The sequence below is a fragment of the Xyrauchen texanus genome, chromosome 36, assembly GCF_025860055.1.
Source record: "Xyrauchen texanus isolate HMW12.3.18 chromosome 36, RBS_HiC_50CHRs, whole genome shotgun sequence".
Taxonomy (NCBI): Eukaryota; Metazoa; Chordata; class Actinopteri; order Cypriniformes; family Catostomidae; genus Xyrauchen; species Xyrauchen texanus.
The window spans coordinates 20,312,846-20,327,680 of record NC_068311.1 but is presented as its reverse complement, the minus strand read 5'-3'; the positions used below and the strand labels follow the sequence as shown (position 1 = coordinate 20,327,680).

At 45.0% G+C, this 14,835-nt stretch overlaps 1 protein-coding gene across 1 annotated transcript in view; it reads left to right on the top strand.

Moving 5' to 3' along the window:
• Positions 1-13,380: 13,380 nt before the first annotated feature.
• LOC127629922 (transcription elongation factor SPT5) overlaps positions 13,381-14,835 on the top strand; it is a 41,882-nt gene continuing 40,427 nt past the window's right edge. Inside the window, exons 1-2 of the mRNA XM_052107236.1 lie at positions 13,381-13,469; positions 14,212-14,334. Of these exons, the coding sequence (XP_051963196.1) occupies positions 14,254-14,334 (81 nt within the window). The 5' untranslated portion in view covers positions 13,381-13,469; positions 14,212-14,253. The remainder of the gene's footprint in view (positions 13,470-14,211; positions 14,335-14,835) is intronic.

Sequence of the window (14,835 nt, the reverse complement as noted above, 5' to 3'; positions counted from 1 at the left end):
TTATCCACTAGTGCTTTGCACTGCCTCTGGCGGTCATCCGGAATTCACAGAACCACAGTTACATACGTAACTAGCGTTTACCGTCTTACGATCGTTCGCTGCCTGCCCTGACCCACTGCCTGTTCTAGTTACGAGCCTGCCAGTCCTCTTCTCTCTCTGTTTCACTGTTTCCTGACCCTGCCTGTACAACCTGAGTTTGCACTTTCCTAATAAACCGCATATGGATCCTAACCAGCCTGAGTCTTCGTTACAGAAAGTCTTTATTCACTGATAATTTTCCGCTCCAATGAGCTTTCATTTTAAGAACTGCTGCAATTAGATCAGTATGTCACAATGATCACAAAAGGAGATGATAAGCGGAATGTGAGTCTCCGTTACCACTGAGGCTGCCATTACATATACAACAAAAGTGAATGGTACTAAATACTCCTTTTTGTGTTCCACAGAAGAAAATCTTACGAGTTTGGCACAACATAAGGATAAGTAAATAGTGACAGAATTCAGGAATGTTTTCACATGTCACACAGGACTGTAGCTACAGTAAATAATTTGTTGTAAGTCTCTCTGGACAAAAGTGTCTAGGCCTACTCTATGCCGTAATTGTAAAAGTGCTGCAGATCATTGTTTAAGAAGTGACAAATTAAAGCAACCAGTAACAATTTTATTTAAAGAGTGATAAATGTAAGTGGGCAATGATTTCTAAGTTTCTAGGTTAGGAATGGTTTCTACCTTATTTTCATTCAGAGTTTCTTCTTACCTTGTGCTTTCCCACTGAAGGACTAGGCCAGGAATCCTGTAAAGCTACTACATATGTCTATAAATATCCACTTTCATGTTCACTTCCACATTCTTCTTCTTTTGTTTTTGGCAATTCACATTCTTTGCGCATATCTCCACCTACTGAGCAGGGAGGAGAATTTATAGTAAAGTAGGATTACATATTGATCTGTTTCTCATCCACACTTATCATATTGCTTCTAAAGACATTTATTTAACCACTGGAGTCATATGGATTACATTTATGCTGCCTTTTTATGCTTTTTGGACCTTCAAAGTTCTGGCCACCATTCACTTGCATTGTATGGACCAACAGAGCTTAAATATTCTTCTTCAAAATCAAGCAAAACAGTACCGTCAAGCCGCTTCAATTAGTGTGCAAAATGATTGACAGGCAGAAAACACATCAAAGGCTTATTGATCAAAGAATGTGTCCACTGCCAATGGTCAAATTTGTTTGCTCTTTACACAGTCTGCTGTTACAGAGACCAGTGAGATATCACTATACTATATACTATACTTCAGTGATAACTTTCAGGGAAAAGTAATATTTTTGCACACCATTCCATAAAAAGGAAAGGTATGCAAAACAATTTCCTACTTCCTGAAATATATTAATTAAATCAGAGGCGCAAAAACCATATACTATGCAATGTTTGCAACGCATAGGGGTGCCATGTAAAGGGGTTTTTTTTGTGGTTGAAAGTCTATTCACATCCTGATAGCGATCAATAATTTAAGTGGTCTAAATGTAAAAAAAATAAAATTATATATATATATATAATCTGAGGAAGGGACAGGACTAAAAAAATATCGACAAATCATTGCATATCAATGTAATGATAGGATCTCCTTCCTCTCTGTCAATCTATATTTGCATACCGCCACGCAACTTGTGCGCGCAGACAATCACACGTCATCAGCGCGGGTTCCTTGAAGCTGTGCAGAGCGAGCGCGAGAATTATGTTCGTAATATCTAACGACTCGGTTACTGACGTAACCTCGGTTCCCTGAGAGGAGGGAACGACTATTGCGTAAGTAGCTTACGCTATGGGAAAAATCCGTTTCTCGAGAAATATTGAAGTCTTTATGTAAAACGCATTGCAGCTGCACAGCACGGTCATTGGCTGTGCTGCGGCAACTGCTCGAACCAGTGACGGGGCGACTTAGAACGCGCGACCAATGGGGGCGCGTCCCGCATTCACGCGCTCAGAGCCTGCTGAAATTAGCATATGAGGGCTATATAATGAACGTCCCGTCATGCCAGTTCTTTTAGGTTCAATCGACTGAAGCGAACTGCCCAAGCACAGACACGGCAGCTTACGCAATAGTCGTTCCCTCCTCTTAGGGAACCGAGGTTACGTTAGTAACCGAGTCGTTCCCTATCGAGAGGTTTCTCTAATTGCGTAAGTAGCTTACGCTATGGGAACACCATGTAAAATGCCGTGCGTGCTGACTTCGCTCTATAAAGCCAGAGGCAGGTGCCTGAGCCTTAAAGCAAAGTGATATTCCACGAGCCGGCCAGCGGCGAGCTATATAGTGGGGTATGACAGAGCGCCCTTGCCTTCAAGGTGGGGCGCTCCTTGTACAAACACAAGCACATATCTCATGTACTGAGCTTTTGTGTACTGGTACGCATAATAAACCCTCTAAGTCAGTCAGAGACGGACCTTATAAGGGAGGAGATGATGCCCAGCATATACATACTCCAGTTCATTCCACAGTCAGACTGATAGAATGTTGGAATGCAGTTAGGGGACCTGTAGGTTATAAAACCTGATAAATGTCGAAGGCGAGGCCCAGCCTGCCGCCGCACAAATATCTTCAATGGGTATCCCACTCGACCATGCCCACGAGGAGGCCATGCTCCTCGTAGAGTGAGCTCTGACGCCTAAGGGGCATTGAAGGCCCTTGGCTCCATAAGCTAGCGCTATAGCATCCACTATCCAGCGCGATATTCGTTGCTTTGAGACAGCGAGACCCTTAGTTCGGCCGCCAAAGCATACGAATAATTGTTCCGTCTGTCTGAACAGGGCAGAACGTTCCAAATATACTCTTAGCGCCCTGACCGGGCAGAGATAGCGCTGCCAGAGATATCACCTGTGCTCTGAAGAGTGTAGAGAGCACCTTAGGAATATACCCGTGCTTTGGCCTAAGGACAACTCTGCAGTCGTTAGGTCCAAATTCCAGGCAAGCAGCGCTTGATGACAGCGCGTGCAGGTCGCTCACTCTTTGAACTGAAGCGAGTGCCAGCAAGAGTGTGGTTTTGAGCGAGAGCTGCTTGAGGTGCACGGTTCGGAGAGGTTCGAACGGGGCACCTTTGAGTGCGTCCAGGACCGTGGCCAGGTCCCAGATCGGCACCGAAGGTGGGCGAGGAGGGTTCATCCTCCTAGCGCCTCTTAGGAAACGAACGATCAGATAATTTTTTCCTAATGAGTGTCCTTTATCAGGATTGTGTGACGCCGCTATGGCAGCCACATAGACTTTGAGCATGGAGGGTGTGCGGCCCGCCTCCAGCAGCTCCTGCAAAAAGGCGAGTACACTTGGTATCTCGCACGATTTGGGGTTCAAGCTCTTGGTATCACACCAGTCACTGAACACTTTCCACTTTTGGGCAAGCGCCTCGTAGAGGGGGCTCGCGCCTCAGTAATGGTTTTCAGAACTCCACTGGGGAGGTTCTCGGGAACCCGTTGAAGGGCCATGCATGGAGGGCCCACAGATCGGGGCGGGGATGAAGAATCATCCCGCTGGCCTGTCCGAGGAGGTCTTGCCTCAGCGGAATCGGCCATGGGGCAGATTTCATCATCTGTACTAGCTCTGGAAACCACGTCTGGTTTTTCCAGAGTGGGGCTACCAGGAGCACTGCACATTTCACCTCCCTGATCCGACTGATGACCTGAGGCAGCATCGCGATCGGGGGAAAAGCATACAAGAGGCGGCTCGGCCAAACTTGGGCGAGCGCGTCCGTGCTTTTTGAGAAGAAGAGAGGGCAGTGCGCGTTTTCCTTGGAGGCGAAGAGGTCGACCTCTGCCTCGCCAAAGGTTCGCCATAACCACTGAACCATCAGAGGGTGGAGAGACCATTCTCCTGGGAGAACTTTGTCTCTGGATAGCATGTCCGCTCCTTGGTTCAGGACGCCTGGCACGTGCGCTGCCCTTAGCGAGCACAGGTGGTGTTGTGACCATAGGATGAGCTCCCTGGCCATAGAGTGCAGGGAGCTCGACCTGAGTCCACCTTGGTGATTTATATACGAAACTACCGTCATGTTGTCCGTTCGGACCAGGACGTGTTCGTTTTGCAGGTACGGAAGCAGGGCTCTGAGAGCCAAGGCGACCGCTTTCATTTCCAGACAGTTTATGTGTAGGCGCTTTTCCGGGTTTGACCAAAAGCCGGAAACAGGCCTGCCCTCGTAAAGGGCCCCCCATCCTATTTTGGAGGCATCTGTCGTGATCATTTTTCTCCGCGTATTCACGCCCAGACTCACGCCGGTTTGATACCAGTTTATGGCTTTCCAGGGCGTCAGGGCTTTTATACAGCCGTGATTCGCTCTGATCAAAAAGTGGCCCGAGCGCCACGCGTGAGTGGGGACACGGCTCTTGAGCCAGTGCTGGAGAGGACGCATGTGCAACAATCCTAGCTGGAGTAGAGCTGATGCCGAGGCCATGAGACCGAGCATTCTCTGAAATCCTTTGACGGGGGCGTGCGCGCCCGTTCTGAACGATGTTGCAAGGCGTCGAATAGAGAGCGCGCGCGCTCTGATGAGAGGCGCGCGCTGTCATCTGCACTGAGCCTAGCACTATTCCCAGAAAAGAAATATTCTGGCTGGGGGATAGCACGCTCTTTGCAAAATTTATTCTCAGACCCAGGCATTGTAAATGGCTGATAGTCCAAGATCTGTGTGTCATTAACTGAACCTCTGATTGTGCTATGATTAGCCAATCGTCGAGGTAATTCAGTATCCGCACTCCCGCTGTCTCAGGGGGAAAGTGCCGCGTCCATACATTTTGTGAATGAACGGGGGGCCAATGATAGGCCGAATGGTAGTACTGTGTACTGGTATGACTGTCCCTCGAAAGCGAATCTCAGAAAGGGCCTGTGGTGAGGCGCTATCGGGATGTGAAAGTAAGCGTCTTTCAAATCCACTGATAGAAACCAATCCCTGGGGCGAACTTGCGCAAGGATATGTTTAGTTGTTAAAATTCTGAATGAGCGAATCATTAACGCTTTGTTCAGATGTCTGAGATCCAGGATGGGGCGAAGGCCACCGTCCTTTTTCAGGACGAGAAAATAGCGGCTGTAAAAACCCTCCTCGCTCAAAGAGGGAAGAACAGTTTCTATAGCGCCCTTCTCTATCAGTTTGAGCACCTCGGTGCGTAGAACATGTGACACATCTTTCCTCACTTTCGTCTCGACCACCGCTGAAAAGCGGGGTGGTCTGCGAGTGAATTGAAGTGAGTATCCGTGTTTTATTATGTTCAAAACCCATTTCGGCATGTCGGGGATTTTTTCCCAGGCTTCTGCTCGCGACAGATATGGGCTGAATGCCGGCTGGGGCGTGTCGCAGTGACGTATGGGCCCCGCCGCAAATCGCTTTGTGCTAACACAGAATCTACGGCTCTCAGAGGCGCAGGTGCGCGCTGAGCAGCCGTGATTGAGTGCCGAGTGCAGAGGTGCGTGTGAGAGTACAGGCACATGCGCTATTTCCGAAATGCTCACAGCATGAGTCGGAGAGGTGCTTGAAACTGTATGAACAGTGTTTTGAAGTGGGGGTGCATTCATCATTATGGGCACGCGCGCCACATTCATAAAGCTTTCCGCATTTAGCGGGGAGTTTCTTAGCTCGCGCATTGCATCTGTGATGTTTGCGGCATAGCTGTTTGAAACTGTGTGGGTAGCTGTGTGTAGGGGTGCGTGCAATACGGCAGGCACACGCGCTACACTTATAGCACTTCCCGTTTTTACTGGGGAAGTGTTTATAACTGTGGGAACAGTGCTTGTGTGTAGTGGTGCATACATGACAATAGGCACACGATCTACACTTTTGAGACATCCAGCCTGAGCTGGGGAGGTGTTTGGCACTGTTTGGACAGTATTGATATGTGGGAATGCGCACTTTAGTGTGGACATGTGAACCCTTAGTGACGCAGGCAGAAAATGACTCTTGTGGTGATTTCTGTGTGTCGCCGTGAAAACAGCGTTTGATTGCAAGTGAGCGAGTTTTATGACTGGACCATTGACTGCTGTATAGACATTTCCAGCCACCTGTAAGGGGACTGGGTAATGTTTTAAATGTTTGCGAGGAGCGGTCCGGCATTTGCGAGACGCGTACTCCCTCTCTTTCTTCCTGCTGCTAGGAAGACTTACGAGGCTCTGTGTTCAGGGTGATTCTGGGTCGAGGGCCTCGTTGCTCCTGCGGCTTTCTTCGGCCAGCAGAACGCGAGCGGCGTCGAGCGTCCTTTTCAGGTCTGCTCTTCGGCTGGGAGACGGGCGGCTCTGCCCTGGCTCGCTGCTGCTGCTGGGGCGGTTTTTGAGATGAGCTGGAGCGCTTAGGCAGGAAGTGATGCATAGCTTGCGAATCCTTCCGCGCCTCAGTGAAGCGCTCCGTGAAATCTCTCACCATAGGTCCGAACAGGCCACTCGGAGTGACAGGTGCGTCAAGGAAGGGTGCCTTATCCGCGTCCTTCATCTCCGTTAGCGTTAGCCACAGATGGCGCTCAAGGACGATCAAATTAGCCATGGCCCGGCCAATGGATTGGGCGGTGGCCTTTGTGGCTCGCAGAGCTACGTCCGTAGCACTGCGCAGGTCCTTAAAAGCGTCGGGTTCAGGTCCAGACTCGTCCACAGAGCGGAGAAGTTTGGCCTGAAACACTTGTAGAACCGCCATCGAATGCAGCGCTGACGCAGCTTGACCGGCGGCGGCGTATGCGCAACCGGTGAGAGCTGATGTGGTTCTGCACGGCTTCGATGGGTGAGAAGCTCTGGCCTTCCATCCAGCGGTGGAGGGTGGGCATAGATGGTTGGCCACAGTCTCCTCTAGGGGCGGAGTTGCCTCGTAGCCTCTTTCTCTCGCGCCGTCCACTGAGGAGAGCGAAGAAGAGAAAGAAGGCTTTAGGCGAGCCGAGTGCGGGGCTTTCCACGACTTTGTGAGCTCGTCGTGCACCTCAGGGAGGAAAGGAGAGGGTCTCTGTCGGGGGGCCTGCCGGCGCCCCTGCAGGAACCACTCATCCAGCCGGCTGCGGGCGGGTTCTTCCGGAGAAGACCAGTCGAGCCCGAGGTCTTCCACGGCCTTAGACAGGATACGGCCGATCTCCGAGTCCATGCTGGTGCCCGCGCTCGTGTCCGCTGATGCCGATGGCACGGGGTCGAACGAGCCCGGCCAGTCGTCGGTGCAGCGTCAAGAGAGAGGCTGTCATCCTTTCCGTCGTCGTCCCCTGATGTGCCGAACGAGACGAGACCCACCGCTTTGTTGGAGGGGTGCAGGTCCGCTCTCGCGAAATGGACCGGCCTCTGTGAGCGGCGCTTTTTCTTGCGCGGCTCGAACAGAGGTGGCAGCACGGGGGCAGCCAGCTTGCTTGCGGTGAAAACGGCAAAGCGAGTGCGCAGCTCGGCGAGGCCCAAGGAGTCGCATTCAGGGCATCCGCCCTGAATGAGTGCAGCTTCTGCGTGGTCCAGACCCAGGCAGCGAGTGCAGTTGATATGCTGATCTCCGTCGGAAAGAGGGCCTCTGCACGAGGCGCAGGCTGAAGGCATTTGAAACAACGCCTGGAAAATAACTCTTTTACTCTTAAAAAAGCGTTGCGGGGGCGAACGCTTGTTCAGTAAAGGATATGCGATGCGCGCCGGATGGCGTAGCAGAAGGCTTCGAAGGCGGCTGAAGATGCTGGCGTCCTCTCAGCAGTCCCGCTTTAAGCTTGTCCACGGCGGCGAAAGACTCCAAAAATCCAGAGGATCCAGCGAAGAAAAGGTCTTTGCTGAAGGAGATTAAATCTAAAAGAACTGGCATGACGGAACGTTCATTATATAGCCCTCATATGCTAATTTCAGCAGGCTCTGAGCGCGCGAATGCGGGACGCGCGTTCTAAGTCGCCCCGTCACTGGTTCGAGCAGTTGCCGCAGCACAGCCAATGACCGAGCTGCTTCGCTCATCACTGTCTGCTGTGCAGCTGCAATGCGTTTTACATAAAGACTTCAATATTTCTCGAGAAACAGAGTTTTCCCATAGCGTAAGCTACTTACGCAATAGGAGAGACCTCTCGATAGGGAACCTGTGAATGCGACATGAGGTAATCTGAAACCATTGCGATCGCATCCACCAACACGTCTCTCCTCCTATATATGATAGAGGAGGCGGGGCTTTGGAGACACCTTTGAAGCGAGGGCGGGATCTATGCTTTCAAAGCTAGTTTGTTAACTGCTAGCCTCTCTGGATTACACACCCTAGCTCAAAAGTCAACAGAAATATTTATACTTGAGTAAAATAGAAATATTCAAAAATGTACTTAAAAGGAATATTCTGGGTTCAATTATCGACAGCATTTGTGGCATATGTTGATTACCACTAAAATGTATTTCGACTCATCTCTCCTTTTCTTAAAAAAAAAAGCTAAAATCGAAGTTACATTGAGGTACTTACAATGGAAGTGAATGAGAGCATTTTTGGAGGGTTTAAAGACAGAGATGTGAAGCTTATAATTTTATAAAAACACTTACATTAATTCTGTTAAAACTTGTGTATTATTTTAGCTGTAAAGTTATTTAAATCTTAATATATTTTTTTAGGGTCGTTTAAGGGTTTGTTGACATTACATCGTCATGGTAACGAAATTGTAAAATTGGCTATAACTTTACACAGAAAGGGTTTTATCACACTAAAATTATGTTAATGCCTAACCTTATGTCTTGTGGTTATACTTTTAAAAAGTGTGTCTTTTAATGTAAAACAATTGGCCCCATTCACTTACAGTACATTGTAAGTGCCTCACTGGAACCTCGATTTTTCTAAGAAAGGACGAGTCAAAATACATTTTTGTGGCAATCAGCATTATGCCACAAATGCTGTTGATTGAGCTTAACTTGTATTGAACCCAGAATATTCCTTCCAGAAGTACAGTAACTGTATTTCTATATGCTTCTGGTTCCTTGCTAGCAAAATAATGCTATTTATACATTTATCACCCAGTAAGCCTTACTTTATTGCCATGATTGTTTTACATACGCCTACAATTTTGCCAAAGCATCAGTACAACCAACAATAACAGTGACAAGAAAAACATAATAATTGTTATAACAATATAACATTATTGTAAAACTATACATTTTGTAGAACATATTGTAAAACAAACATTTAACAAGAATTATTGATCATTAATTACCATAAAGAATACTGTTACAGGTACAAGGACAATCCATGATTTATAGAGCTGTTCAGCTTGTTGTCCAAAAACCCGGAAGAGAATTCGACAGGGGTTTCCTCGGGATTTTCCTTTGGTTTTTTATAATGGGGTTTTTGAATTTATGAGTAAAATAAGGTGTGTGGAAATGTGGATGTTTTGTTCTATAGATTACACAAAGTCATACCTTTTTACATTTGTAAAAAAAGACAGAAATTAATAAATTTATAAATTAATAAAATGATAAAGCTCCACATATAAAAGCTTAATTCAACATTAATATTATACCTCCCTCAACTACATTAATGTTTATTGGATCGACCGTTACGTTATTTGTTTGCACTGAACTTCATTATAAGTATTAACATTCATATACTATAAATAGTCTATAGGTTTGATATATATATATATATATATATATATATATATATATATATATATATATATATATATATATATATATTTATTTATAATTTTAAGATACATTTTAATGGTATTTACCATGATCTGTGCATGCTAATTTTATTTTACTGTATGTCATGGGATCTGAATGTAATTCCTTTATTTTTTATATGCATCCAGTAGGGGTTTCTAAAAACTTAGAATCATATCACCTTTAATTTCCCACAGTTGCTGATGGTCTCATTGTATTAATAGACCCTCTTTCAATTGTAGGATCTCCCACAGTTGTCATCATTTTCCATTGATAATGATACTGTAATGATTTTTAGTAGGCCACACATGATTATTCATGTGCATTATAAGATGAAGATCTGCTGTAACAGAGGCGGACAATGATAAGAGTTACATGTCCATTGTGTTCTTTTCTCATTTGATGTGGCATTAAAACTTGCCATGTCGTGTTGTCATTTACAGTAGGGTCCATCTGCCTCCAGCAACTTGATACGGAATTAAATTGTGTTGTTTTAATTGAAGATCATGTGTCTGACTATACAATATAGATGTTCATGATCTCAGCATTAGGGAAAATAACTAATCTCATCCTTGTTAATAGGAATCTGTAAAAGGTCTCTATTGAAAGGCAGAACAAAAATGTAATTTAGAAATCGACCGTGTACAGCTTCTGATACATCTTTTCATTGAATCACCTGACCACCAGCAGAATGAGGGGACTATGGGTGACTCTAAATGACAGCATATCTCCTTTATATTTTCAGATAATAAAGAGAGTACAATGAACAAGTCTGGAAATGTGTGCATTTATATTTACAGTAGCCTACATGAATTTGAGTAATAAGAAATAAAATCTATAATCTGTGGTCTGTGAAATTATCACATATTATCTGGTTAATTAAGAAGAAGTGATTAATTGCTTCAGCTTGTAATTGGCAGACATTACCTACATATTGATACTATGGAATGTCATTTTATAAATAACATTAATATTCATAGACTGAAGGATCTGTAAATAGAATGTGGGTGCTATGATAATTTTATTATATGATATTTATATAATTAAATGTATTTATTAGAAGGGCTAAATATAAATACATAAAGCCCTGTCTTCCCAGTGAAGAGTGTGGGGGACTTTCCAATGAGCTCTGTGTTATATTACAGTATTAAAACTTTCCCATTAGAAGTTAAAGCACAATGAACACAGTTTCTTCACTTTTGAATGCAAATATGATAGACTGGAAATGCCGGAGTAAAGAAGAATTATGAGGTAAAGATTGCAATTTACCGTCCATCAGTGTGTAATCTGGACTTTTTTTGCCCAATTTGCCGTATGCGCTGACAGCCTCTGAAACGTACTAACATCTATCTGAACTAACTCTTGAACATAACCAACTCCGGAGCAGATTATGGTCAGAGATAAGTTGCTATGGGTATTAACATACCTGAAACTACCCTCAGTATTTGGAACAGAAAGCTGAGGTTATCCGCAAATTCCGAGTAAATGTACCCCGGGGTAAATTACATGGCATACACCCTGGGCCGGAATTTCTGTTCATGTTTTGGCATGTATGATCCCGCTCACCAATAGTATTTCAACACCGCCGGGTTGACAGATTTTAACAAGTGTGCATGCAAACAACACTGCGTGCTGCACCCAAACCAGCAAACGAACTGGATCACAGATAATAGATTCCACCCGACCTAAAAAGCCTCGCCATCCATCTAAAGACCACCATAACCAAAGATGTAGTCAAATAAGGACAAATATCGGAGATGCCTTTGGAAGATGGAGACAACTTAAAGCCCAGAAAACGGATTCTGAGTTGGCTAATTTGCGTGTCCTCTTTCTGGCAACCTGCACGAGCTTCGAGTCTGGGGCGGGGCAGACAGCTCTCCAATATTTTGAATTTGGACTACAGTACCCATTTCAAACGCAGGTGGTCAATCAGAATCAGAATCAGCTTTATTGCCAAGTATGCTTACACATACAAGGAATTTGTCTAGGTGACAGGAGCTTCCAGTCTACAACAATACAAACAATACCAAAAACAGCAGCAAGACATAGGTAATTAAAAACAGAAAAGAACACAAAATAAATAATTAAGATGTTCAGAGCTCTGAAGCGTCGGCCAGAAGGCAACAGTTCAAAAAGGTAGTGGGCTGGGTGAGTGGTGTCCAGAGTGATTTTACCAGCCTTTTTCCTCACTCTGGAAGTGTATAGTTCTTGAAGGGGGGGCAGGGGGCAAACAATAATCCTCTCAGCAGACCGAACTGTAGTCTTCTGATGTCTGATTTCATAGCTGCACCAAACCAGACAGTTATTGAAGTGCAGAGGACAGACTCAATGACTGCTGAGTAGAACTGTTTCAGCAGCACCTGTGGCAGGTTGAACTTCCTCAGCTGGCGAAGGAAGTACAACCTCTGCTGGGCCTTTTTCACAGTGGAGTCAATGTGTGTCTCCCACTTCAGGTCCTTTGAGATGGTAGTGCCCAGGAACCTGAATGACTCCACTGCTGCCACAGTGCTGTTTAGAATGGTGAGGGGGGGACAATGTTGGGGTGTTCCTCCTAAAGTCCACAATCATCTCCACTGTTTTGAGCGTGTTCAGCTCCAGGTTGTTTTGACTGCACCAGAAAGCCAGCCGTTCAACCTCCTTTCTGCAGACTCATCATCATCTCGGATGAGGCCGATGGCAGTGGTGTCGTCTGCAAACTTCAGGAGCCTGACAGAGGGGTCCTTGGTGGTGCAGTCATTGGTGTACAGGGAGAAGAGTAGTGGGGAGAGCACACATCCCTGGGGGGCACCAGTGCTGAATGTACAGGTGGTGGAAGTGAATTTTCCCTGCCTCACAAGCTGCTGCCTGTCCGTCAGAAAGCTGGTAATCCACTGACAGGTAGAGGTGGGAACAGGGAGTTGGTTTAACTTAGTCCGGAGTATATCTGGTATGATTGTGTTGAAAGCCGAGCTGAAGTCCACAAAAAGGATCCTTACGTATGTCCCCGGTCTGTCCAGATGTTGCAGGACGTGATGCAAACCCATGTTGACTGCATCATCCACAGACCTGTTTGCTCGATAAGCAAATTGAGGGGGATCTAGAAAAGGTCCAGTGATGTCCTTCAGGTGGGCCAACACCAGTCTCTCAAATGACTTCATGACCACAGATGTCAGGGCGACAGGTCTGTAGTCATTAAGTCCTGTGATTTTAGGTTTCTTAGGGACGGGGATAATAACAGAGCGTTTGAAGCAGCATGGGACTTCACACTGCTCCAGTGATCTATTGAAGATCTGAGTGAAGATGGGGGCCAGTTGGTTAGCACAGGAACGAAGGCAAGCTGGTGAGATGCCATCTGGTCCTGGAGCCTTCCTTGACCTTTGCTTCTGAAAGACAAGGCACACATCATCCTCACAGATCTTGAGTGCAGGTAGTGTAGCAGGAGGGGGGAGGAGGGGGGTTGCAGGAGGTGTTAATGGTTGTGTTACAATCTTACATATAGAATCCTTAAATTTAAACTAACTGGAAAATATTTTCTTTACATTTATGTCTACTATCTTCATCACTTCTAAAACTCTCATCCAACTAAAAAAGCTTTAAAACATCCCGCTTTAATTTATTTATTTTTTTAATATTTTGTTTTCTTTTTACCCGAACATTCTGTAATGTTTTAGTTAAGTCTTGAAAAATTAATGAGAATTAAGGACACAGTAAAACATGCACACAAAAAAAGAAGAAAAAAAAACGGTGGGCAGCACGGTGTTCCTCCAAAGCACTATGGTGCGCTGTTTGTCTGTTGAATACGGAAGTTTAAGGAAAAGAAGAAGAAGAAGAAAAAAAAAAGCATTAGCCATTGCTCCCTTAAAGAAGAACAACTAGACTGCTGCCGAAAGGTAAGAATGGGCCCCTATCCGCTCTTTACTCAAATGTTTCATACGTGTTTATTTGTAAAGGAAATTTCTGTTATATTAAGGAGTGACTATGGTAATTAAGTAGGGTTTTATTTGTAAAAAAAAAACTGTATGTTAGCATGCTCGTGCTAATTCCTCATCGGGTAGATTTAGCAGCATTAGCCGGAGTACATCACTAAACATTTGAAAACAAAACCGAACTTCATGGACTTCTGATGTTAACCCTTGGTTTAAATCTCTGCTGCATGTTATAAATAAAATTAAAATAAAATTTAAGCCGATCGAAAGTTTATAGCAGCTGTCTAGTGAGCTGCCAACATAGACAGCGTTTTATGTGACTTAATGGATCTTTTGCGTCACATTACTGCCTCAAGTAAACGGCTTTACCTCATATGCCAGTGTTTCTCAATCCTTTCCTGGAGTTCCCGTAACACTACACATTTTGTATGGTTTTTTTTATTTATCTAACACACCTGATTCTACTAATTAGTAGAGTGCTCCATGAGTGTCAAATAAAGGAGAAATGTTTAGTGTTAGTGGTACTCCAGTAAAGGATTGAAAAACACTGCCATATGGCATTCTCGCATTCATCTTTACATGGCTGTTTTTCTAGCTAATAACATGTGTAGTGTGAGGTTTATAAACAAAACTTGCATCTGTTTATTAAACATACTATTGTACAAGAATATTGCTTGGCAGTACCAGTTGTAACATGTTTACTTAGGGGGTGTTCCTGTCTGGTTGATGCTTGAAGAAGGACAGAAAGATGTCTGACAGTGAGGACAGTGATTTCTCTGATAATCCGAGTGAGAGGAGCAGTGAAGCCGAGGAGGCGGAGGAGAACGAGGTGAGCATTACTATTATGATTTTTTTATTAACTTAAGTTCCTTTATTAGCCGTTTTATGTAATTTGAAGCTCATTCTGCCCAAGAACTGCCCATGATATGTGACTTCAAACTTCATTTTGTTGCATGCAGGGTTCCCAGTAATACAAAACCTGGAAATTTCAGGGAATTTTTTTAAACTGTAAATATAGATTTTTATTCTTATGCTTGGCTCAGAAGTATTTCATTGAATTGAAATTAGAGGTTGACCAATATATGGGTTTTGCGGTTAATCTCTGCCAATAGTTGCTTTAAGGAAAAAGCAGCCCAGGTTATTCCACCAGCAGGACACAGTTGAAGTGAAAGTCCGGGAAAGGGATTTTGTGTTTCTATGAGGACAGGAGGCGCCGTTCACCCGCAAAATGAAAGCTTCTGGAGGGCACACAGATTTGAAGTAGTAAGGGTAGATGCGCTGGTGCAGAGCCAGGGGTTGTTCTGTAAGCGAGCATCAATGCCTTAAACTT